Here is a 22,311-nt window from a genome sequence, read left to right on the forward strand (position 1 = left end):
GTAACATCAAAAGACATTTAAGGATAGGGATTTAATGTTTGTGCTTTTCATGGAGATTTGGTAAGTTAGTTGATGACATATGTATATTGCTTGAGCTTAAAGTGAGTGCAGTAATTATTCGAGATCCATGGAATTGTAGAGCTGCTTATAGCGCGAGCCACGCCCACTGTTCTGCATGAGCAAATCGTTTTGATGCTCCCTCAGGCGCTGTGCATGCATAGAAATACGAAATGTGAGAAAAATAACACTTTCCTGGGATTATTATGTGAACCACCTACTTTCGGATCATATTTCTGATATAGATAAACCAATATGGGACCGTACAGAATATTGAAGATGCCCACAATACGCATAAGCCAGGCAAAGCCAAAGCTCTGTGCCAGCTCGCCGCCAATTAAAGGAGCTGCCAAATATGAAGCAAACTGCTAGAAAGCATCAGAGGATGAACAAAGTCTTACCAAGGCAGTAAGCTAGGCTCACGGAGGTCTGCTGTATAGCATAGACTGTGCCGTAGCTCGACGTTGAGCTGCTGGTCTCGCCGAGCTCATCCTGCGCCAGCGTGGCATCCACAAAAGTGGCCAGAAGTGGAACCAAGGCCGCATCGATCACACCAATGCCTAGGCCCAGGGCAAAGTGGGGCAACAGTAGTTGAGCAACAGTCGTGGCACTGGGTATCTGCATAAAAAGCAGATAAATTTTATCAGCCAGAATGAAGCCAATTCTACTCGACCTACCAGAATCGAGGCAAAGCCCACCAACAGCAGGCTGACGCAGGAGACCTTCAGCTGGCCATAGCGATAGGCGATGCTGCCAAAAAAGTTGGTGCCCACAAAGTAGCCCACGGAGTCCGGTATGAAAACTGTGCCCAATTGCCATTTATTTGGATGCAGATATTGAATCAACCAAATGGGCAAACACGGCTCCAGTATGGCCATTGTGGAAGTGGATAGCCAAATGGCGATCACAATGGCCAAAATCATTTTGCATTCAAGAAGCGCACGCCACTTAGTCTTCTGTTCCACGACCAAAACTTCTGGCTGCACGGATAGGTCCATGGTGAGCAGCTGTAGACCCAGGCTCAAAAAGATGACCGTGGCGAGTATTACAAAGGGCGCCGATTTGCCCACCATATCATAGAGTATGCTACCAAAAGGATAGCCCAATAGCACGCCCAAGGCAATGCTGCCCAGAATGATGCCCATGACCTTGGAGCGACGTGCCTCCTCCGGATAGTGCTGGGCCACCAGACTCATGCCGCACACACCAATGCAGGCGGAGCCCACGCCCTGAATAGCGCGAGCCAGCAACAACATCCAATATGATTCGCCCACGGCAAACACTGAAAGGAGAGCATAATAAACGGATATGCAAAAGTGAGCAGCCTGCTGTAAGTTTACCGAGCGAGGAGAGCAAAAGAAAGCAGGTGCCCACCATTATGGGCAGTCGGTAACCACACTTGCTCGACATATTGCCAACAATGGGATTAAAAATCAATTGAACCAACGCTTTCATGGCCAACAGCAGTCCAATGGAGCCATTTTCGTGCGTCAAGCCCAGGCTGTTGAAATTGCCGTTGGTATCGACCTTTGTGGTTGTCGTCACATTAGTGCCGCCCAAATGATTGCTGGGCGGCGGCATATTTGGCATCGTTGTGGTCGTCAGTAGCTGCAGCAAAGTGAAGTTCACCATCGATTTGCCGGGTATTGGATGCTTGGCCATGTAGAATTGCGTGTGACCTTCGTTGCGGTAAGCAAGCTGATGTACCATCGGTGTGGGGGACGGCGCGCTCTCCTCCAGCCGATAACCCTCATAGGCTGGCTTCTCCAGGCTGGCCAAATAGTCAGGTAAAATGGGCACTGTAAGCGGCACATTTTATTTGCTGTTATCTCATTGTTGCTATCTTTCAATTGGCATTACCTATTACGGTCAGCAGCACATTGTCCAGCAGTAGAGCTATATACACAATTGCAGCTATAAGGCAGCGATTCTCAATGCCATTCGACTGAGGTGTTGAGCTGCGCCTGGCGGAAGCGTTTAGCTTGGCCGCTGCCTGGCCACTTGTTGACTTCGCCGACATGACACGCGCGCCACGAATCCAAATAGATATGCAACACTAATACAGACGCACGAAGGCTCAATGTTATTACACTGGCATATGGCCGAGCAGAGAGGCGCCGCAAAATATGCTACACAATAATAAGCGCACAGCACTCACACACACACACGCACGCACACGCACACGCACACACACACGTAGCCTAAAAAAGCTCGTTTAGAATCAGAGTTTTCGCGCTCTTTAACCAACAGGTGGTGTTGCTGCCTTGTCAACGTGTTTGTGGCTATTGAAAGGTTGCAACAGGCCGCCAAATGATTTTACTGGCAGCATGCGACCCGAACGAAACGAACGAGCACACGAACCACAGCGCACGAGCGCCAGCTAGGAAAGGAAATCATCTGAATTCAACATGTGGTTCAAGAGTGGAGCGTATGCACTGCTCCATAATGTTGCTAACTAACATTTAAATCAAATATATAATAATTGACAAATAAATATAATAGACATGAACTGTTCAGCAAAAGTAAATATGAATTTGTCGATTCGCCCAGGCAGCTCCTTGATTATTGTCCATTTATACATATATACTTGCAAGACAGTTGTATGGTATTTATTATGGATAAATGTTTTATTAATTTTTAGTACAGGGTATATTTCTGTCGCCCAGCCTCCACTTGTGGCTGTGCTTGTTGTTGCTACATGTTATATTGCTGCTTACCAGACTGTTGTTGTGGCTGTTGCTTCGCCCATCTCCACGATGCCACACCCACTTAAAGCGCTTAAAGTTCACACGACTCGCAGGCCTGCAACCTGCCTTGTCCCTGATAAGCATGCTATAGATTTTTCAGACTTTCGAATCATTTTCCATTTCATTGAACTCTTCGCCGTTTAAATTTAGTCCCAAGAGAGCTGCCGTTCAACATAAATCTGTGACGAACTGCGTCAATTGCTTGCTACACAATAAAGCACATTTAACAAGGGGACATTCTCGAAGAAGAGAGAGAGAGAGAGAGACAGAGAGAGAGAGAGAGAGAGATTGACACTTGCCGAGTGTTTATGGGTTGACTGTGGCCCAGTTTTGTGTGTGTAGATTGACATCCTTAATGCAAGTCATCAAACAATCGTTTACTATTTAGCTAAAATACTTTATTAGAAACCATTTTGTTTAAGTTTGCAATATGTTCTCATATATTTTTCGAATACTAATCGACTAAGCATTTAATTTTGTTAATTGATTTGAATCTTTTGAACACCTGTTTTAGCATTAAATTCTAATCTCAGCTGAGTTCCTTAAGCCAATCGAGGTACATAGGTGTGTCCCCGATAAGATAACCAATTCGCAAAAACTATAATCAAAGCCCAAGAAATATTTTCATCATTAAGAGAGAGAAAGGGACAATCAATAAAAGAATTTTTGGGAAAGTGGAACTTTTATTTACATATTAATTTTCGATTTTATTCAATTTTGCCCCCTGTTTATTCTCACTCTTTAATATTTAACGATTAGAAGATTTCTGTATTGCATATAAATGTGCCGTAATCAACTTTTTAATTGCACATGGCTTATCCCATTTAACCACTTCAGGCGTATATTTGTTAAGATTAGGTGTGAGTAGAAAAAGAGCTTGAGTCGGTTATGCTTTCAACAATTGATTCAGTTAACGGGCCTCTGGACAAGCGATCGGTTAAGAAATGTTCAGGTGCAAAAATTGCTTGCTCCTTGGCGCTTTGCTATTGCTGCTGATAGCCGCAATCGGTAGGTATCAGGCATATGCAGATATCATAAAGAACACCTGTTTTATAAAGTGCTTACCCAGGTGGCCAGGCTGAAACCGTTCCATGCAAGCTCAAAGATGCCCAATATGGCAAGGTGTGTGTTTGCACGGCGGATTACTGTGACTATCTGGAGAATCCTACTCTGAGTCAGGATGATGAATTCGCGCTGATCTCCAGCAGCAAGCAAGGGCTTCGCTTTGAACTCAACAAGGGCAGCTTTGGAGCTCAAGAAAAGTACACCATAAATGACTACGAAGAGCCAGCTGCAGAAATGACGGCCAGCAATGGCACAATCCTATCACGGATGGTGGATCAGGCATTAGCCAGCATATTCTCGCAACCTGTCACCCCGACCAGCAGCATCACTCGCTCCGTCACGCTAAAGGTGGATCGCAGCAAGCGGTATCAAAGAATGGAAGGTTTCGGTGGCAGCTTCACGGGAGCTGTGTCCTATTTATTGGAAAACTATAAGGAGCAGGACATTCAAGATCATCTGTACAAGAGTTTCTATGCCGCCAAGGGCTTGGGATTCAATTTAATGCGCGTTGCAATGGGCGGCTGCGATTTTGATTTGGAAGCCTGGTCCTATAACGAGCAGCCCGAAAACGAAACTATACTGACCGGCATGGAGAAGCTAGATGATCGTGATGTTATTCGCGTCGAGCAAATCAAACGACTGAAGGCAGTGTCGGGCGTCGAAAATCTGCGAATCAAAGGAGCTGCCTGGAGTGCGCCACCATGGATGAAGACTAACAATAGGTGGACTGGCTTCGGCCGCCTAAAGCGCGAATACTATCAGACCTGGGCTGACTATCATCTCAAGTGGGTGGAACTGATGGAGAACAATGGTCTGCCGATTTGGGCCATTTCCACTGGAAATGAGCCAACAAACGGAATACTCTTCATGGTTTTCGTCAAGTTTATGAGCATGGGCTGGACACCACAGACGCAAGCCGTCTGGGTGGACGACAATTTGGGTCCCACAATTCGTAACTCCAAGTACAAGGACCTAGTCATATTCAGCAACGATGATCAGCGATACACCAGTCCACTTTGGTTCAAACAGGTAAACCGATTACAATTCAAATTTTATCTATAATGATTTCCATAACTCTGTCGCTAACCCAATCCACTTGCAGATGAACCGCACACGACCAGGTTCACTCAAATACATTGACGGTGTATCTTTGCACTGGTATTGGGATGAAATATTTGGTAGCAGCTTTGTTCAAGACACCAACGAGTTTATGGCCAATAAAATACAGATCATATCTGAGTCTTGTATTGGCGACAAGCCTTGGCAAAAGGCAGCCCCTCTGTTGGGCAGTTGGGAGCGGGCAGAGAAGGTTGCACGCTCATTTCTGTCCCATCTGCAGGATGGCTTCCATGGCTGGATAGACTGGAATATCATTTTGAATGAGGCGGGTGGACCAAACTACGTAAACAACACCGTTGACGCTCCAGTTATTGCCAATACGACATGTAAGCAGTTGCACACGTTCATCGAATTCGGCTTATCCTATCTTAATTACCAATTTTTTTTTATTTTGCCAGCCTATACTGAGTTCTACAAGCAGCCCATGTTCTATATCATGGGTCATTTCTCCAAGCTTGTGCCTGAGGGCTCCGTACACATCGAGGCGGTGGCCAGCAATGTCAACCTGGATTGTGTGGCCTTCATGCGACCTGACGAGAAGATTGTCGCTGTCCTCTTCAACAGTGGACGCGCCGACCTGGATATCAGTGTCGTGGACACTGTGCGCGGAAACCTTAAAGTCAATGTGCCCGCCAAGTCTATACACACTTTATTCTACAACTAAATGCGCAATAAATGTGTCTAATATTTAAAATAATTTCCAATGCCATTTAAATTTTTTCAAAAAATATTTATCTTTGGATCAGTTAAAGGTGAGCAAAGCGAGTGCAAATGTGCGCTGGGTTACTTTCGATTCAGAGATACAGAGTATCTTTTAACAGACCACTCACACTTCGTATTTTAGAGCGAGAAAGAGAGAGAGAGACAGAGAGAGAGAGAGAGATAGAGATAAAGAGAGGCGACTGTGAAAGCAACTCTCATATTAAACGAAGAGCGTGCAATAAACTACCTTTTGCATAACTTTTACTTTGGATTGCCAAATCCGTGAGACGATTTCCAAGTGGCGCAGTCGAAGCGGCGCGTCGCTCGCAGCTCGCAGCTCGCAGCTCGCCGTCGCCGGCCGCTTTATCAGATCAACAGCTGGCGCAGGTCAAGTAGCAGGCACAACATAAACAACAATATGAGAGCCCACTTAAACCTATTTACACTAATAAATATCAGCGAATTCGGTTGCGATTGATTAGGAGAAACGCGTTTGCCGCTGGCGCCAAGCAAATTTTACGGCTCAACCCAGGCCAGCCCAGCTCAGCTCCCGAGTCAGTTGTGAGGGCGCATTCGGAGCGTGAGTTTCGTTGCAGTTTCGGTGTTGTTCGGGGCAAAAATGAAATCGTGTTGGCTGTGCTTGCTGTACGTTTTTGGCTTGTGGGCACGACGCGGAGGTAAGTGAATTTGTGTACCTTTGAAACAATTTTTACCTGTACATGCGCTTGTTGCAGCTGCCTTATCAACGCCTTGCCAGCTGAGGGAGACAAACTACGGCAGCGTTTGCGTCTGCAACAGCAGCTACTGCGATTATCTAGATCAGCCGATTCTCAGTGACAACACTCAGATTGTGGTGATTAGCTCTAGCAAGGTAAATGTGATTACTAATTAAATGCAATACATAATCAAATATATATTTTAATTACAGAATGGCCTGCGTTTCAAGCAAGCCAATGCCAGTTTTCTGGACAAAGGGGCACTAGAAGTGCAGGATCATCAATGGATTGATGAAAACTTTGTAGCCGACTCCATTATTGTAGAGCAAGACAAAGCCTGGCTACAATTTGCCAACGTTCCTCAACGCTTCGGTAATTGAAACGCTGCATAATCAACTGTTCAACACTTAAGCTCTCCCTCTCTCTCTCTTTCTTGTTCAACACTACACAGCTTTCAATGTGAGCATTAAGACCGTGCAGTTAACAGTTAAACGCGAGCTGCGTTATCAGAAAATAACAAATTTTGGAGGCGCTTTTACGGGTAGCGTGTCGCACATTTTAAAGCAACTGCCAATCGATTTGCAGGATCATCTCTATAGGTATGTATATGCACTGGCGATCATAGATGGATTTCTAATTAAATATTTGATTTTGATATATGTAGATCCTATTTTCACGCCGATGGCATTGGCTATAACTCAATACGCATGTCGATTGGCGCCTCCGACTTTGATCTACAGCCCTGGGCGTACAACGAGCTGCCGCGCAATGATCCATCACTGAGCAACTTTACCACACTGGATTCACGTGATCTGCAGAAAATTGAACAGCTGAAACGCCTGAAAGCAGTCGCTCAACTGAATGATCTGAAAATTATGGCCGCTGCTTGGAGTGCACCCACATGGATGAAGAGCAACGAAAGATGGACAGGTTTCGGTCAGCTGAAATCGGAATACTATCAAGCCTGGGCGGATTACCATTTGAAGTGGGTGCCCGACAAAGTTTACCAGTCGGTGGCTATTTTAATGAGCATTAATGTGCACTCTTTGCAGATTTCTCGAATTGATGCAGTCTAAAAATATGCCCGTCTGGGCCATATCCACTGGCAATGAGCCGTTAAACGGCGTCATTGGTTTCATCTTTATACACTTTATGAGTATGGGCTGGACGCCCTGGCAGCAGGTTGGCACTGCAATTCAAAATTATAAGCATTTATACAGTAGATTTTACTTAATAGGCGATTTGGCTCGGCGATTATCTGGGACCGACCATCAAGAAGTCCAACCAGAGTCATGTGCTCATATTTGGCAACGATGATCAGCGTTATACGTATCCCTCCTGGTTTCGCAAGGTAAGTTAACAGATAAAACTGTGATAGAGTTAGGTTAGAATTTGGAACACATATAGAAAGGTTCGTTGAATCTACCCACGTTGGATTCTGATCCTGTAATATGTTTTCTAATATTATTGGATGGAAGTTCGTGGGAACTGTAGTTTTATAGCATAGCGAAATGTGCTTACAGCATAATTTGATCACGAAATGCGTAATTATAGCATAGCATCTAGATTGAGTAGCAGCTGCCTTAGCCACACACTTGGTGAACATAAATAATTTAAACTTAATAATCTCTCACAAATAGATGCGCGCCTCTCGCTCGAATGCCCTCGACTATCTTGATGGCCTGGCAGTGCATTGGTATTGGGATGAGATCTTTGGACCAAAGCTTATAGATGACGCCCATACAGAGATGCCAAATAAATTGTTATTAAATACGGAATCTTGCATCGGCGACAAACCGTGGCAGACGCACGGCCCAGAGCTGGGCAACTGGGGGCGTGGCGAGAGCTATATGCGTGCCTATATACAGGACTTGCTGCACAATTTCAACGGCTGGCTAGACTGGAATCTGGTGCTAGACGAGCAGGGCGGTCCAAACTATGTGCACAATTATGTGGATGCTCCGGTGATTGTGAATACAACCAGTCGCACCGAATTCTACAAGCAGCCCATGTACTATGCCATCGGGCATTTTAGCAAGTTTCTACCGGAGCAATCCGTGCGGATCGAGGCGAGAACCAACGAAACCGAGTCCTTTGCCCAGCTGAGCGCGGTGGGCTTTCAAAGGCCGGATGGCAGCGTGGCGCTGATCTTGTATAATGGGTATGTGGCACGCGTCTTGTCTAACACTCAAGTGTCTGCACGTCCTGCAGATGTTGCTGCTATTTTTGGCGGCATCTGCGCTAAAGTGGCTGCCTCTTAATTGTGCATAACACTCGAAGACACTCGAGCTAGAGCTAGACAGCATTTACTGCATTTTATGAATGTATCTCAAAGATACTTTTCATTCTTACAGCGAAAACTTGCCCGTTAATGTGGCGCTCAATGACAGTCAACGCGGTGCATTTAATTTGCGTCTGCCCGCTCGCTCCTGGCACACCGTGGTCTACAAATGATCTGCAATGGCTTCCAGGAAACTACAAAATGGGTTAAGCATAGCGTAAAGTGATATAATCTATATATAGGCAAGGGTCCGGCCGGCGGTGCACGTAGCACGTAGCACGTAGCACGTTGTTGCTGCCCCAAGGACCAATTAGGATAGAAAACATGTTTGCCACTCTGCCGTTCAAGTGACAAGCGGAGCAGGAAGCCAATAAATTTGCCCCGCAACAGGATGCGGATGCTCCCCAATGCGTTGACTCTGGAGATTTGTCCAAGCGCAACGACCAAGACAACGGAAATTTGTTTAAGCTGCTCAATTTGCCGTAACACGTCTGTTTACAATGAAAATTCATTTGCCGTTTACACCCGCCGCACCGCCCCGTCTCAGTCTAGTCTGGGGCATGGGTAGGTGGCACGGCAAGTATAAACGAAATTTCGGATCAAGTTGAGTGACAACTGGCAGTCGAGCGGCGACAACGACCAACCGAAAACATCGTTCGTATAAATATTTTCTTAAGTTTTTCTTCAAATAAAATGTTCATCTTAATTTTTTTTTTCTTACTATAAATATATATAAATATGATTGTCAATTGAGCGCACAGCACATGCATTTGCTGCATCTAGTATATATGCATCTGGCCCCGACAAAATGGGGCGTTTTATGTAAATCTATAAATTAAACATGAAATATTCATAATTTCTGTATGACCAATGAGTGCGCCGCAGAGCATCTTTTTGGCAATAATTTAAGAATAAAAGATACTTTTAATATTAAATGCACAACAAATGATGAAAATGTTTTGGGGATAAGCGCAGCCATTTCTCATTGATGCCCAGCTTAAAGTCTGGGCTATATTGGGGTAAATTGAATGCGTTCATTACATGTTGCAGTGGCAAGTGGCAAGTGGCAACAGCATGTCAATGCGTCTTGGGAAATACTTTCAAGTGCTTACAACAAAATACACTTATCAGGCAGCAGCGTGTCAATTACATGCCACATCCACGCCCCCTTTTTTTTTTGTATACTTCTTGCCACAAAAGGGTAAATAGAGCATATTGACTGTGTGTAGAGTCTGTCGGTCTATCCGCGTAGTCGCCTCTCAATTATTAGGCTCAGATGAAAATTTAAAATTATTTGTACAAAAGACTTTTGATCAGTCAACTAGAGCTAGCAATTTTATTTTATTTCCTATCAAAACAAAAAATGTTATTTCTGCTCTGCTTCAATTCGTGTCGATATCAACGTTAGATTGATAGTGCAATGATAGATTACTTTTGACTCAGGGGAGTCGATCCTCTCCATTCATTATTATATATTTATCTGACTCTAAGTAGAAAAGGAAAAAGGTTCGTGTATAATTGAAAAACAAGATCCACACTATGAAATGATATTAAGCAGACAACAGGGATTCCCATTCCTATTGCCCGTTCAAATCAAGATAATCGATAGCTCAGCCGAGTTTCCACTAGATCGATAAGTATCGATCATCATATTTGGTTTTTCCAGCTTATCTCGAAGCGTAGCTCGCAGCTCCACACTGGTTTCAGGGTATCTATAAGTCGAGCACGTCCGACTTGTTTACTTTCCTTTTCTGAACAGCCAATACCAAAGGCCCTGTGGGATGTGCCAGCGAGAGTGTTGAGTGCTTCTTTAAGGTGATGTAGTTGAAGTTGTTGTTCTTGTGGTGTTTGCAGTGCATGAAGTTAATGAGGCTCATTATGAATATGGCAGCGATATGTTTGTGTCATAAGCAATAAGAATGCAGTCGGGGCATTTACACGCGCTGCACTCGTCAGGAGAAGATCAAAGCGCACTACCATTTCCCAGGGTGCGCAACCCACCCATAATGTGTTATGAGTTATTGGAGTATGGCCGAAGAAGCGGCAACTCCAGCTAAGTAGTTGATCCGCTTCCAGGCAGTCTCGCCACGTTCACGTCCACGTCCGCGTCCACGTCGTGTGCCTGTCAACAGCTGACAGCGCCATGTCAGAGCAATTTGCTGTACTGAAGGTAGGTGCTCCGCTCATCAGCACCTCCTACACATGTCGTGTCTCTGTGACGGGCACTCAAATTGAATGCTCAAAACAAACGCACACACACAGGCTGGATACTATTTAGCGTCAGATTTATTTCAAGCATAAAACGGCGATCACATTTCAGAGCGCCCATGGTAATGGGTCGGGGGGGGGTGCACTTAAGTGGCCCGCGGGACAAAGGCGCCGGATGTGACTATTCGATATACATACACAATATTACCCCATAGTAAATACACACACACACACATGCATACACATTTGTCAGTGAGAGCTGTTCCAGGCAGATTTGTATATTATTTTGCCAAATGATAGGTCGTATTTTCCCAACTATTTGCCTGATAAGATAATCAAATTAGCCAATCAATCGGGCCAGCCGTGGCCCAATTAACAGGAATCATAAGCATTATAGCCAGCAACAAGATGCGACGTCCGTTGTCACCAACGCTAGCAAAGCTGGCCGAGCAGGAGCTGAACGAGACGCCCGACAGGATACAGCAGGACATCATCATATTGCGCGTCTGGATACGCCAGCAGCCACATTTGCGCGCCCGCACCGAGGACGACTTTCTGATCGCGTTTCTGCGCCGTTGCCGCTATAGCCTGGAGGAGACCAAGCGGCGCCTGGACCGTTACTTCACCTACTATAATCTCTTTCCAGAAATTATGAGCAATCGCTATATCACACAGCGACTGCTGGATATCAATCGATTGGGGTAAGTAGCCGGCGAGGCATCACATCACATCATGTAGCCTGTTGACATTTTAGGATCTGCCTGTATCCGGACTTGCCCAAGTGTGACAACCGGACCGCCCTGTTCATAGCACGTTTCGGCAAGCTTGATCCCAACCAGTATAGTCTGCGCGAGATATATCATTTTACGTCCATGGCGATGGAAATTGTTGCGCTGGAGAATGATTACGCATCTGTGGCGGGCATTTGTGAGATTATCGATTTGGAGGGCGTCACTTCGGATGGGATGCGCCGCTTCGATAAGCAATTCTTTCGCAAATGGTGGAACTGGCTGCACGACTGCAGTCCACTGAGAATCAAGGAAGTGTATGTCATCAATATGCCCAAGGACATACAAGGCCCCATTATGTTTCTCTACAATGTGCTCAGCATGCAGGTCAACTATCCGGTGAGCACACTCGAATGACCTTCTATCGTCCAGCTAATCGTGATTTGAATCGCAGATACGCGTGCTGAAAAACAGCGAGGAGCTCTTTGATCACATCGGCAAGGCCAGCCTGCCCGAGGAATATGGCGGCACCAATGGCCACATGGCCGAGAGCGTTGCCTATATGGAGGATTTGCTGAACAGCTATCGTGGCTACTTTGAGCAGGAGTACAAGTATGGCACCGTTGAGGAGCTGCGACCGGGCGAGGTAGCCATGTACGAGGCCGAGTTTGGTGTCAATGGCTCCTTTCGCAGGCTGAACTGGGATTGACAGTGACCCTGTCCAGTCCAACCGTATGGTTAAGTCAAAGCTCTGCTGTAGTCGATCAATTAAATTTGTGTACCCCGCATAGATAAACAGTATATCGCTTAATTCGCTTATCGCCAAGTACACATGTATATACATTCATATATCTCTCGCTGGATATCTAACAGCGAGCGTTCCAGCTATTACCAGGTCGCTATTGCTGATTAGATAGCCCGCCCAAGCTACTCACTCACTGGGCGTCAGCCATTCGGCATTCGAGTTGCAGCTATCAGAGCGCTAACATGGCCGGACTGCGAACCCTGGCACCGGAACTCTCGGCGCTCGCCCTGTCCGAGTGCAATGAGCAGCAGGCGGAGCGCGAGGCATTGATAGCCACACTGCAGACGTGGATTGGCAAATCGCCGTATCTGAAGGCGCGCACGGATGAGCGACTGATATTGGCTTTTCTGCGACGTTGTCGTTTCAGTGTCGAGGAGACCAAGAGACGCATTGACAATTACTATTCCCTGCGCAATGCCTTTCCCGAGGTGCTCTGCTCGCGGCAAGTGGACGAGGCGCTCTTACGTCAGTTTGATCGCGGGTAAGTCCCAACCTTTCTTTTATGCTCTACATTTATATAAATAACTGAACCCATCTTAGTATCCATGTTATACCCGCACGACCAGCGAGCCCGCAAGGACCACGTGTTATCATCTCACAGTTCTGTAAGATCGATCCGAAGCAATCGAATCCCCGCGAAGCCTTCAAGTTGCTCTTCATGCTGCTGGAGCTGCTTGCATTGGAGTGCGATAATGCATCTGTTGCGGGTCTATTCTTTGTGGTGGACGCACGTGATGTCAACATGGAACAAATGATGCAATATGATCCATTTCTGCTGAAGAAAACCTTTATGCTGGTGGATCAGTGTTTGCCGCTGCGTTTCGCAGAGATTCACTTGGTGAACATGATACCCTCCGGTCAGACCATCTTTAATTTTGTCACCAGCTTTTTGCCAGCCAAGCTGCCCTGGAAGGTGCGTAGTCCGGCTCACTTAAGCATAGAGCTGCTCTTAATCCCCTTGATTATTCCGAATAGTTTGTCGTGCACAAGAAATCCGAGGATTTGTACAAGCATCTGCCGCCCGAGGCGATGACCATCGAGTATGGCGGCAGCAATGGCTACCAGGCGGAGGCCCTGGACTACTGGCGTCAAAAGCTGCAGGCGCACAAGGATTACTTTGACGAAGATGCTCAATATGGCACAAACGAGAAACTGCGCGTCGGACTGGCCAATGCCTGGGCCACCGGCGAACTGGGCGGCACCAGCGGCTCCTTTCGCAAGCTGGAAGTGGACTGAAATGTGCGCTCGCTTGTCTGCTTTATTCTTAGTGTTTATTTAAGTAGTTGCTAAAGCTAAAAAGAAAATTACTAAACTAGTTCTACACGTTCACTGTTATTTGGTGTGTCCTTTTTGGGTATAGCTCGTATCCTTTGGCTGGCACTTAAACCTAACTTTACAATTAACTAGTTTGGCTGAATGTCACTCAGTGCTAGGTGCTACATTTTTGCTTGAAGTTCGCGTGAAGCGTCGACCCGCTGCCTTTCGCCGGCGGCGTGCTGCTGGATGAGATTGGGGCGCTGGTTTTGCTGGCGGTGGCTTGCATTTGAACGGCGTTCGTTGTGCTCTTGTTGATGCTTTGGACAATGAGATTCAGGCAATCCAAGCTGGAGCCACTCGCACTGGCGCTGCCATCGAAATCTGCCAAGAATTGCATACATCGATTAGGGTTAAGCGAATAGCCCATTACCAGTTGATATATTACCTGCAAACTGGCCATATTTCTCCATATGTTTGTTGTAAAAGATTAGCTTATCCTCCAGATACGCGCCCGCATAGGAGCTCTGCAATTGAAATTGAAACGCATCCATGAGATACTTAGCTGCAATATTGCGTGCAACTTTGTCGAGCTGCCACAAAATACGCGAAACAATAAATTACAGCCAAAAAATAGAAAAACAGCTAAAGTGTCGCCCCAAATGACAATGTCAGAAATGTCTGTGTCCGAATGCCATAGAAAACGCGCTCTAATAATGAGATTAACCCGAAATGTGTGCGACTGGTTGCCAGGGATTCCACAAAGCAGCCAATTAAAATGCATTGAACCGCTGCTGCCGGAGCCACAAGCATTGTCCCAAGAACTCAGGAATCGCGGGGCCACTTATTAGCAATTAAATTAATTTGCGCATTCGCAGACGACAGAAGTGGGCAAGCAGGAGCAGTTGGAGCAGTTGGAGCAGCAGCTCCTACATGAACGGAGATTTGCGCAGATTTCATTAGAAAATTTCGCTCGCCTTAACGCCCTGGCCAGGAAAATTATAATTGCCAATTCTGGGTGGGTTCCCAACTGCAGTTTGGCGAGCGTGTTGCCGTCGCAGCGTCTGCAAGGATCGATGCCAGTGGCTGTGGCTGGTATTAGGCGGGGCTGGGGCAGTCATTGGACGTGTTTGTTATTTTTAGGCACAGTATGACATGAGAACAACACCCAGCAAAGAACAGCAGCCGAACAGGCAAAGAACAAAACGCCGAACACAACAACTCGCGGCTGCACTTTTATAAAGCGATTTATCATTTCCCGAGCGTTTACTGACAGCGTGCGCTCGATATAAGCGACACACATATACATAAAGTATATATATTTTATTTTATTTTTATTTTTATTTCTTTTCTTTTATTTGACTTGGCGCAGACAGCATAGGCATATAGTATATGTAAGCATGTTAATATCTGAATGAAATGCCACTTATCACTCGCTAAGCATTTATGAGTTGCGCAAAGATCTTAAGCCGCCTTTTGGCGCGTGTTCCTTGGAAGTGGACTCCACTCAGATCGGAGGAGAGGCAGAGACTTTTCAATTGTAACGGATATGCGGCATTATGCTGTCTGTAGGCATTTTTATTATAAATTGTTTAAGCATATATTAACCACATATTAACGACCTTGCAATTTCTTTTTGCTTTTATTTTAACAACAAAAATTTGTTAGACAATAATTGATTGAACTAAAGTCGAGCCATAGATAAGACAACATAGATAGTTAAAGTTCACTTCCGTTTTGCGGCCAAACGATAAACTCACATATTCCGCGGCATGAGTCATTTGCACCTAAAATGTTTATACTGGGCCAAATTTATTGATGGCACCGAATACGAACTTATGTGATTACGTTTGAAGTGTCTACTCGACTGATATGGTGGGAATTGTTTGATAGAAGGCCTGGCACAGTCGCCAGGTGTGCCTTTGTTCAAGTTTAAAGGTTTATGTATAATAAAATATATGATTATAATATGGTTTATTGCGGGCGTACGAAAATAGCAACAAATGCAAATGGACACGGCAAATCAATTAAAATCGATCGAGCTACTAGGAATAAAGTGAGAATCGCTCTCTTTCCAAGCTATACGAACCATGCAATTTGAGGGTATTCAGACACGGACACGGCTTACAATAGCCACAAATTTATACAAATGTATTTAAGTGCACAGCGAATGTATTTGTTAGGTTTATTTATGAGACATTCGTTATCAACGCTTTGCAATTTGTACGTTGATATTTAAAAATATATTTCCAGTTTGCACAATTCCCCCAGCTTGCAGTTGCTACCCCAATGGAATGGATGGATGGATTGTCAGGCTGTGGCTGGGATGCATTTTAATGTCTGGCAGGCTGGCATTTCGCCAGTTTTTAATCAAACTATGGACGCGCATTAATATCTGCCATTGAGGGCGCGTACTGTCGGCGTATGTACAAATATGCAAGGTTTTATGGTAAATTAACAAATTTGTACATTAAAATTTGAAAAACTCAAACAAACTGCATGGAAATTACTCAGCAGAGTGTGGCCCAAGTGCTTGCGATCGGGCATCCATAAAATATATAGACGGCGGCTATTGCAAAAATGTTCGCATAATTGTTGACAATTTGTTTTGCTGTCACATCGGGCCTCTTGGCTGGCCATGTCTTGCAACACCTTTCGGGGAACAGTGCTCCGATCTTGTCATGTTTTTCCTGTGCAATTTGTCAACTGACACATTTCCCTTTCTCGACACGAACATATCTTGTGAAATGGTATTGAGAGAGTGAGAGAGAGCCCCTCTTTAGGCAAGAACATTCAAATGTCGCTCAAGTTTTATCACATGAAAAGCTGCCTGGCATAGCGCTCGAATTTGTAATAATTAATTTACAACACGTTTCTCGTTTATAGTTTAGACTTTGGCACACCCACCCCATATTTAGTGGGAAAATTTATTTATTGAATTTTACTAAATGCAGACCGAAGCCCCCCCGCCTTCAACTTAATATAAATAAATTCTGCGCCCATTTCAATTTGGTGTGTGTTAATTTTTGGACCAGTTTTTTCTGCTGGGCTTTTTGGGCAATTGGGGAGCCAGTTCTTGAGGCAATCATAACTCATAATTCTCCCCTTGAAGCCAGCCCCTTTCCCGGGCGAGGAAGAAGCTTACTAAGCTGCACGTCAGCGAGCGCATAAATTGTTGGGCAGCAAATTGTGTCGATGTCGCAGTATGGATATGGCTAGGAGATATTTTGGGGGCATGGGCTCTGAGATCTGGTGAATGGGTAGCTGAAGCTAAACGCAAGAGTCATGTTATTCTATTTTCACGTAGCGGCAAGCTCTCTCGGGCAGACACTGAGATTTTGATGAATGTGCGCGTCACCCAAAGAAAAATGTACGAAAATGTTTTTCATGCATGAGGTTTTTACGAGAAAATAATTGCGGAACGTTTGCCATTGCCTTTAATATTAATTGGCGTTCAGCAAAAACTTACCAGATAATCGGACTGGCAGCTCTTGCCGCTTAAACTGGGCGCCAGATTGTCGCCATCGCGTGTGGGTGTGGATTCCTAAAACAAACAAAACGCATCAGAGTTAATAACTGAAAAAAAAAAAAAAAACAAACTGACAAAAGTAGGAAACAAAATGCTGCCCACCTGCAATAGATCCTCGAGACTCTCAATGTATTCGATGGCATTGCGCAAGATCTCAACCTTGGGCAGGCGCTGATTGGGATTGGATGATGTGCGACGCTTCAAGATCTCGAAGGCCTCGTTAACCTAGAAAGCAGGCAAATGGTAGCCGAAATATGCGCTGTCATCAATTAAAATTCATCATCGGAATTATAGATATCATGGAAATCCATTAGAACTGCCATAAAAACCCACCCAGCGGCTAGCTCAGCCTTAAGTGGCTCTTTAATAAAACATATTTTAAATTAAATCGTGCATAAAATTTAAACAATTAAACCGCGCGGGCGTTCATGTTGCTCGCTAGACTTCCATGTCCCCCCCCCCCCCACCAACTCCTCCCCCTTTCATAATGTTAATAGCCCTGCCGCAGGGGTTTGTCGATCTATAAATAAGGCACTCGGAACTCGGTTCTACAGTGTTTACGATTTGTCCCAGAACTCTTCCTCCGACTGTCGAGCTCGTTAATGTTCGCGTTTAATGTTTGGCAAATCCTGCAGTTTTATGCTCGTTGGGTGGCTTCCCCGCAGATCCAATGCTTTTCGAAATTTAGGGCCAAATGATTGCAACTGACATTTACGTCCATGATGTGTTAATCTTTGTGGTGCAACTAAGTTGCGCGCAATCGAGCTGCATGCAAACGAACAGATGTACACTTCTTTTTTGTCAATTTATATCTATTTTGTTGCTGCGACTCAATAAGCACATGAACCTTATGGTTGTCAGATAATACAGGACAAAAACTGTATTAAGACTTTTAGGAAATTAGGATTATTCTGAAACTGAAGATTTCTCATCTGCGAGCGATCAGTTTATAGATATCTCTTACATCTCAGTAGAGAGATTTGAATTATTAAACCGATATTTGAATTTATTTCTTAGTCTTAATTTAAATTAACTCCTTTAGATAAAGCACAAATCAAGCATATAACTTATTTTCATTCCCTAAACAAAAGGAAGTGCTCCAACTTGGAATTGCGCAAAGTATTCTTCGACAGCGTCGGTGCATATTGTCCGATCTCAATGAAATACTCATGGCTTAAAGATAGCAAAACAGAGTATGTAATTAAATCGCATTTAAAAATATGTTTTTCTTTTCAATTTAGTCTGAAAATGAGGCAGGTGACCTACAAGTAATATACTTTTCATCTGTATATACGAATTTGGTGTACTCAACTTTTATCGAATATTATTTTCACAAAAAGGCACAGACAGATATGAAAGTCAACTCGTCGTTCTCACCAAGAGTATATAAACCTTAGGGATTCGAAAATGCTTTCTTTTGCCTGTGTTACATATTTTTGTACAAAATATAATATTCTATTTAACCATTTTCGATTGGTTCTGGGTATAAGAAAGAAATTTAAAAACTAGTTTTATTGTTTGGAAAATCAAAGCATTTAAGTACGAAATACTTTTTCAATGAATAAGTTGAAAACACGATACAAAGTAACTAAATAAAAGTATTTGAATAAGCTTAGGATTTTTAATATTGGCTTTATCAAAGTCATTTTTTGAAATCAAGACGAATCATGTTACTGTCCAGGAAAATTGTAAAAAAAAAATTGTTCTTAAAAACTTGATTAAAAACACATTTCATAAATATATATAAACCATTCCCACTATATATATAAACCATTCCCTTTAGCGCTGATATGCTCAATAGAAATCTCTAGCGAATTGTTAGAGAACAACAAAGAACTGATATAGCCCCTAAGTATCTCTGGACTCACCTTTCTCAGACGCCGTCGCTCACGCATTGTGGCTGCCTTGCGGCGATCGACGGTAACATTCTTCTTTTTGCACGCCTTGCAGGCCCAGGTGAGGCAGGGACGCGAGGACTGAGCCGAGGCGCAGACGAGCGGCGCAAGCACATGCTCCTCGGAGCTCAGGCTGCTGTCCTCGTCATCGTAGTCCGTGGTGTAGATGGGCGAGGATGTCATCGAGAGCTGTTTGCCGGAATCTTGTGTCTGGTGGTTTCTGTTGTTGAAGCTGCAAGCGGCGCTGCTGGCATCGCCGACGGCATTGAAGCGGCTGAAGAAATGCTGCAGCGTCTGGTGAGGATTCTGATGGGCATTCGGATGTGGCATGCTGTTGTCGCCGTACCGATAGCCAGTCGGAGGCGTCTGCTGTGGGTAGCTGCTGTATTCCTGCTTGATGGTATTGTCAATGGTCGCACGCGAGCCCGCCAGCATAGCGCTTGTATTGTTGTATTTGGTCATGACTGGGAGTATTTAGTTGACTCCTTCACTGAACACTTGACAGGCACTTCACTTCACTTCAACACGCTCCACAGTAGGCTTTCGATTGAATGGACACGGTAGCAAGACAATAAGCACGGCAAAGAGATCGAGAACGAGAACGAGAACGAGAAGGAGACGAACCGTCGCCCGCAACAAACGCAACACATTTGAAATCTTGCCCAGATTCACATGTGCTCTGTGCTCTCAGATCTTGCTGCGTTTTGAGTGGCTGCTCGGCGCTGCTCTCGAGTGACTTCTATTTATAACGCGGCACGCCATTAGACGCTGGCCGCACTCGTCTTCTAAACAGAAGGACGCGCATGTTGTGTGTGTGTGTGTGTGTGTGCTGCAGGCCACGCCTCCAACTAACTTGATGCTCAGGCTCAACGTATTTCTGCTCAATGAAAATGTTGAATGTTGTTTGCGAAAGGCTTAGCATATTAGAAGATCTCGTTTATTTATGGCCAGCGCCCTGACGACTAGTCAAATAAATTTGAATACTGGAGACGGCAAACAATTCGTTAATGTTGACAGAGAAAACCACCCAACCCAACCCAAACCAACCCACCCCAACCAGCCAACCTTCCCCTCCCACAATGTCGCACACCTTGCCATTGAGTTTTTCCAATATCATTTTCATTGTTATATTTTTCGTGTTATCCGTCGTTTTGTTGGCTTCCCGTCAAATTGACCAGAAAGCGTATGAGAAAAGAAAGCGGAAAAACTAAAAATTGCCTTTGCCTCCCCACATATAATTTGTTTATTTATTGCCGCCCAAACAAAATATATATCTTTGGAAATCACCTCTAAATCTTCTTGAATGATATTGTAAATCTTTTGTCTAACGGCGCGTGGTTTTTTTTTTTTTGTTTTTTGTGCATTTCGTTTTATTTTCCATTTTCACTTTGTTTTGATTCTACTTTGTCGCAGCTTTACATTTGTGTTTCCCACTCGCTTTTCCGCTGTCACTTGAGTTTTGAGTTGATAAATGTTTTGTTTTGATTCGCTTTGATTTTATTTGGAACACATCAAGGTGCTGGCTTTTCACCAGAGTTGTTTATGACAAGCACAAGATAATCCCAATAGAAAACCGACTCTTCCTAATTGTTTTGTAACAAGCTTTTAATAGTCCTAACATAATACCAAATCTAAACTTGGGCTAGTCTATTTATATAGATCCCAAGTCTCTAAGTATCAAGCAGCCATAAATCTGACGAAATTGAGTTTCAATGTGGTTTTCAAGTTTAATTTGAATTTTTTAATTAATTGTTTAGTGTTATTTTGCACTGCTTAGATAAAATTAAATTATTTTGAAAATTTTATTTGAAATTTGTTTTTTTTGTAATATTCTTTTGCATTCGCCATATTGCTGTCTCTCTTTCTCTTCCGGTCCACCCACTACCCGTTGCTCTCTTACACTATATAACTTGCTCTAGCACTCTTTCTTTCTCTCTTTATAACATCTCTCTCTCGCTCTCTCTCTCTGTCACTCTCTTACTCCTTTTTATATATGTTTTCACACTTAACGTTTATTTCTTCATACTCCTCTTAAGACCCATTCAATTTTGTATGCTGCTACACCTCACACATTTCGCTGCTTTTCTTGCGTACAGGGTACCGCGTTAGTCGATCACTCTCAACTCCAGCTCTTGCTGTTTGTGCCTGTAATTGTTTTCAGTTGGACATTAGAGAACTACGCCAGTGCTGCCCATTAAGCACAAGGCGTAATTAAAAGACTAGCGCCATCTCTTGCTCGAGTTTCTCATGGTTTAGGTATTAGCAAGTTTTTAAGCCTTATATATAACTGTTGCATACTTTTACGATGCAAGACGCAATTTAAGCTAATAAGAAAAGTGCGCATCAATAAGGTATTTTCTATAAATAATAATAAGTTTAACGTATGCATTACTTAAATGATGAGTATTGTCAAGCAAAGTAAGAAAATAGTCAATTAATAAAGTTAATTGTGCAAGCGTTCAACACAATTGTTATCAAACTTTTGTTGTTTGTCAGCAATGACAGAATTTTCGAGTTACTGATGAAACTTTCTGCACAGTTATCAACACTTTTTATCTCAACTCTGGGCGGGGGTCACATTCAAAAGAATCATTGAATTGATAAATTTACCATTAAATTTAATTAATATGCCGCTAGTTGACAATCAAATACGTCATCTTGCAGTCACGTGTTGGCTTTACGAACACCAAATGCAATGTTTTGTTTTTGTTTTTGTTGCCATGGTCGCGGTCGTGGCCAGTGCTTTCTGCTTTCCATTCATAAAAATGTGCAACATGCGGCAAGAGCGCAACACAATTACGTCAGCCAAACAAATGTGTAGGCGACAGAGATGCCGCCAAGTATGCAGGTGAGAGCAGTTGAAGCGCATGTGCTGAAAAAGAGAGAGCGAGCGAGCGAGAGAGCGAGAGAGCAGGGCTAGCATGCAGTATACAAACGTGTGGAAGGGAAGCTTTCTTATCATAGCTTGCCTCAAATCACGGGCATTGCCTTTGCCCCAAACGGCAACAGCTGTGCATGTGCCACAAGACGGAAAGAAACAAATTTAAGCCCAAGAGATGTAAATGCGCAATTGAACATGCATGTCTGTACATGTATGTATGTATGTATATGTGTGCATACACATGTACACATTGTGCTTAACGTAAAAGTAAAGAAAACAATTTTACACTGTTTTTTGTGCACTCAGCTAAATATTTACGATCCT

General features: G+C 44.1%; 6 protein-coding genes across 6 annotated transcripts; 4 read left to right on the plus strand and 2 right to left on the minus strand.

Moving 5' to 3' along the window:
• Positions 1-79: 79 nt before the first annotated feature.
• Positions 80-2,077, minus strand: prt (putative mushroom body vesicular transporter portabella). The gene is made up of 6 exons (XM_002054442.4): positions 1,918-2,077; positions 1,398-1,856; positions 735-1,339; positions 459-675; positions 279-403; positions 80-207 (listed from the first exon to the last, which is right to left on the minus strand). Exons 1-6 carry the CDS (start codon positions 2,075-2,077, stop codon positions 115-117), a joined length of 1,659 nt encoding a protein of 552 aa, XP_002054478.3. The 3' UTR covers positions 80-114.
• A 1,584-nt stretch (positions 2,078-3,661) lies between these two features.
• Gba1a (Glucocerebrosidase 1a) lies at positions 3,662-5,685 on the plus strand. The gene is made up of 4 exons (XM_002054441.4): positions 3,662-3,812; positions 3,874-4,898; positions 4,972-5,314; positions 5,387-5,685. The coding sequence occupies exons 1-4, from the start codon at positions 3,749-3,751 to the stop codon at positions 5,650-5,652; spliced, it is 1,698 nt and encodes a 565-aa protein (XP_002054477.1). The 5' UTR covers positions 3,662-3,748; the 3' UTR covers positions 5,653-5,685.
• A 366-nt stretch (positions 5,686-6,051) lies between these two features.
• On the plus strand, positions 6,052-9,436 carry Gba1b (Glucocerebrosidase 1b). Its single transcript, XM_002054440.4, has 9 exons — positions 6,052-6,367; positions 6,425-6,561; positions 6,619-6,778; positions 6,858-7,005; positions 7,071-7,391; positions 7,459-7,588; positions 7,644-7,757; positions 8,047-8,567; positions 8,761-9,436. The coding sequence occupies exons 1-9, from the start codon at positions 6,310-6,312 to the stop codon at positions 8,858-8,860; spliced, it is 1,689 nt and encodes a 562-aa protein (XP_002054476.1). The 5' UTR covers positions 6,052-6,309; the 3' UTR covers positions 8,861-9,436.
• Positions 9,437-11,227: 1,791 nt separating this feature from the next.
• On the plus strand, positions 11,228-12,450 carry LOC6630025 (alpha-tocopherol transfer protein-like). Its single transcript, XM_002054439.4, has 3 exons — positions 11,228-11,596; positions 11,650-12,022; positions 12,078-12,450. Exons 1-3 carry the CDS (start codon positions 11,304-11,306, stop codon positions 12,330-12,332), a joined length of 921 nt encoding a protein of 306 aa, XP_002054475.1. The 5' UTR covers positions 11,228-11,303; the 3' UTR covers positions 12,333-12,450.
• Positions 12,451-12,574: 124 nt separating this feature from the next.
• LOC6630024 (alpha-tocopherol transfer protein-like) lies at positions 12,575-13,763 on the plus strand. The gene is made up of 3 exons (XM_002054438.4): positions 12,575-12,909; positions 12,969-13,341; positions 13,404-13,763. The coding sequence occupies exons 1-3, from the start codon at positions 12,611-12,613 to the stop codon at positions 13,662-13,664; spliced, it is 933 nt and encodes a 310-aa protein (XP_002054474.1). The 5' UTR covers positions 12,575-12,610; the 3' UTR covers positions 13,665-13,763.
• nau (myogenic-determination protein nautilus) lies at positions 13,669-19,759 on the minus strand. The gene is made up of 5 exons (XM_002054437.4): positions 19,080-19,759; positions 17,314-17,436; positions 17,152-17,226; positions 14,131-14,209; positions 13,669-14,066 (listed from the first exon to the last, which is right to left on the minus strand). The coding sequence occupies exons 1-5, from the start codon at positions 19,566-19,568 to the stop codon at positions 13,858-13,860; spliced, it is 975 nt and encodes a 324-aa protein (XP_002054473.1). The 5' UTR covers positions 19,569-19,759; the 3' UTR covers positions 13,669-13,857.
• Between the last annotated feature and the right edge of the window lie 2,552 nt (positions 19,760-22,311).

This window comes from Drosophila virilis, chromosome 2, assembly GCF_030788295.1.
Source record: "Drosophila virilis strain 15010-1051.87 chromosome 2, Dvir_AGI_RSII-ME, whole genome shotgun sequence".
NCBI classification, from domain to species: Eukaryota; Metazoa; Arthropoda; class Insecta; order Diptera; family Drosophilidae; genus Drosophila; species Drosophila virilis.

Excerpts from the sequence above, each read along its gene's own strand:
- prt (XM_002054442.4), bottom strand. The coding sequence starts at position 2,077 with ATGTCGGCGAAGTCAACAAGTGGCCAGGCAGCGGCCAAGCTAAACGCT. Across the intron at positions 1,857-1,917 it reads TGTGCTGCTGACCGTAATAG|TGCCCATTTTACCTGACTAT; the intron begins GTAATGCCAATT and ends TGCCGCTTACAG. Across the intron at positions 404-458 it reads GAGCCTAGCTTACTGCCTTG|CTCCTTTAATTGGCGGCGAG; the intron begins GTAAGACTTTGT and ends CATATTTGGCAG.
- Gba1a (XM_002054441.4), top strand. The coding sequence starts at position 3,749 with ATGTTCAGGTGCAAAAATTGCTTGCTCCTTGGCGCTTTGCTATTGCTG. Across the intron at positions 3,813-3,873 it reads GCTGCTGATAGCCGCAATCG|GTGGCCAGGCTGAAACCGTT; the intron begins GTAGGTATCAGG and ends GTGCTTACCCAG. Across the intron at positions 5,315-5,386 it reads AGTTATTGCCAATACGACAT|CCTATACTGAGTTCTACAAG; the intron begins GTAAGCAGTTGC and ends TTATTTTGCCAG.
- Gba1b (XM_002054440.4), top strand. The coding sequence starts at position 6,310 with ATGAAATCGTGTTGGCTGTGCTTGCTGTACGTTTTTGGCTTGTGGGCA. Across the intron at positions 6,779-6,857 it reads CAACGTTCCTCAACGCTTCG|CTTTCAATGTGAGCATTAAG; the intron begins GTAATTGAAACG and ends AACACTACACAG. Across the intron at positions 7,758-8,046 it reads ATCCCTCCTGGTTTCGCAAG|ATGCGCGCCTCTCGCTCGAA; the intron begins GTAAGTTAACAG and ends TCTCACAAATAG.
- LOC6630025 (XM_002054439.4), top strand. The coding sequence starts at position 11,304 with ATGCGACGTCCGTTGTCACCAACGCTAGCAAAGCTGGCCGAGCAGGAG. Across the intron at positions 11,597-11,649 it reads CTGGATATCAATCGATTGGG|GATCTGCCTGTATCCGGACT; the intron begins GTAAGTAGCCGG and ends TTGACATTTTAG. Across the intron at positions 12,023-12,077 it reads GCATGCAGGTCAACTATCCG|ATACGCGTGCTGAAAAACAG; the intron begins GTGAGCACACTC and ends TTTGAATCGCAG.
- LOC6630024 (XM_002054438.4), top strand. The coding sequence starts at position 12,611 with ATGGCCGGACTGCGAACCCTGGCACCGGAACTCTCGGCGCTCGCCCTG. Across the intron at positions 12,910-12,968 it reads TTACGTCAGTTTGATCGCGG|TATCCATGTTATACCCGCAC; the intron begins GTAAGTCCCAAC and ends AACCCATCTTAG. Across the intron at positions 13,342-13,403 it reads CAGCCAAGCTGCCCTGGAAG|TTTGTCGTGCACAAGAAATC; the intron begins GTGCGTAGTCCG and ends TATTCCGAATAG.
- nau (XM_002054437.4), bottom strand. The coding sequence starts at position 19,568 with ATGACCAAATACAACAATACAAGCGCTATGCTGGCGGGCTCGCGTGCG. Across the intron at positions 14,210-17,151 it reads GCTGCCAGTCCGATTATCTG|AGCTCCTATGCGGGCGCGTA; the intron begins GTAAGTTTTTGC and ends TTTCAATTGCAG. Across the intron at positions 14,067-14,130 it reads GAAATATGGCCAGTTTGCAG|ATTTCGATGGCAGCGCCAGT; the intron begins GTAATATATCAA and ends AATTCTTGGCAG.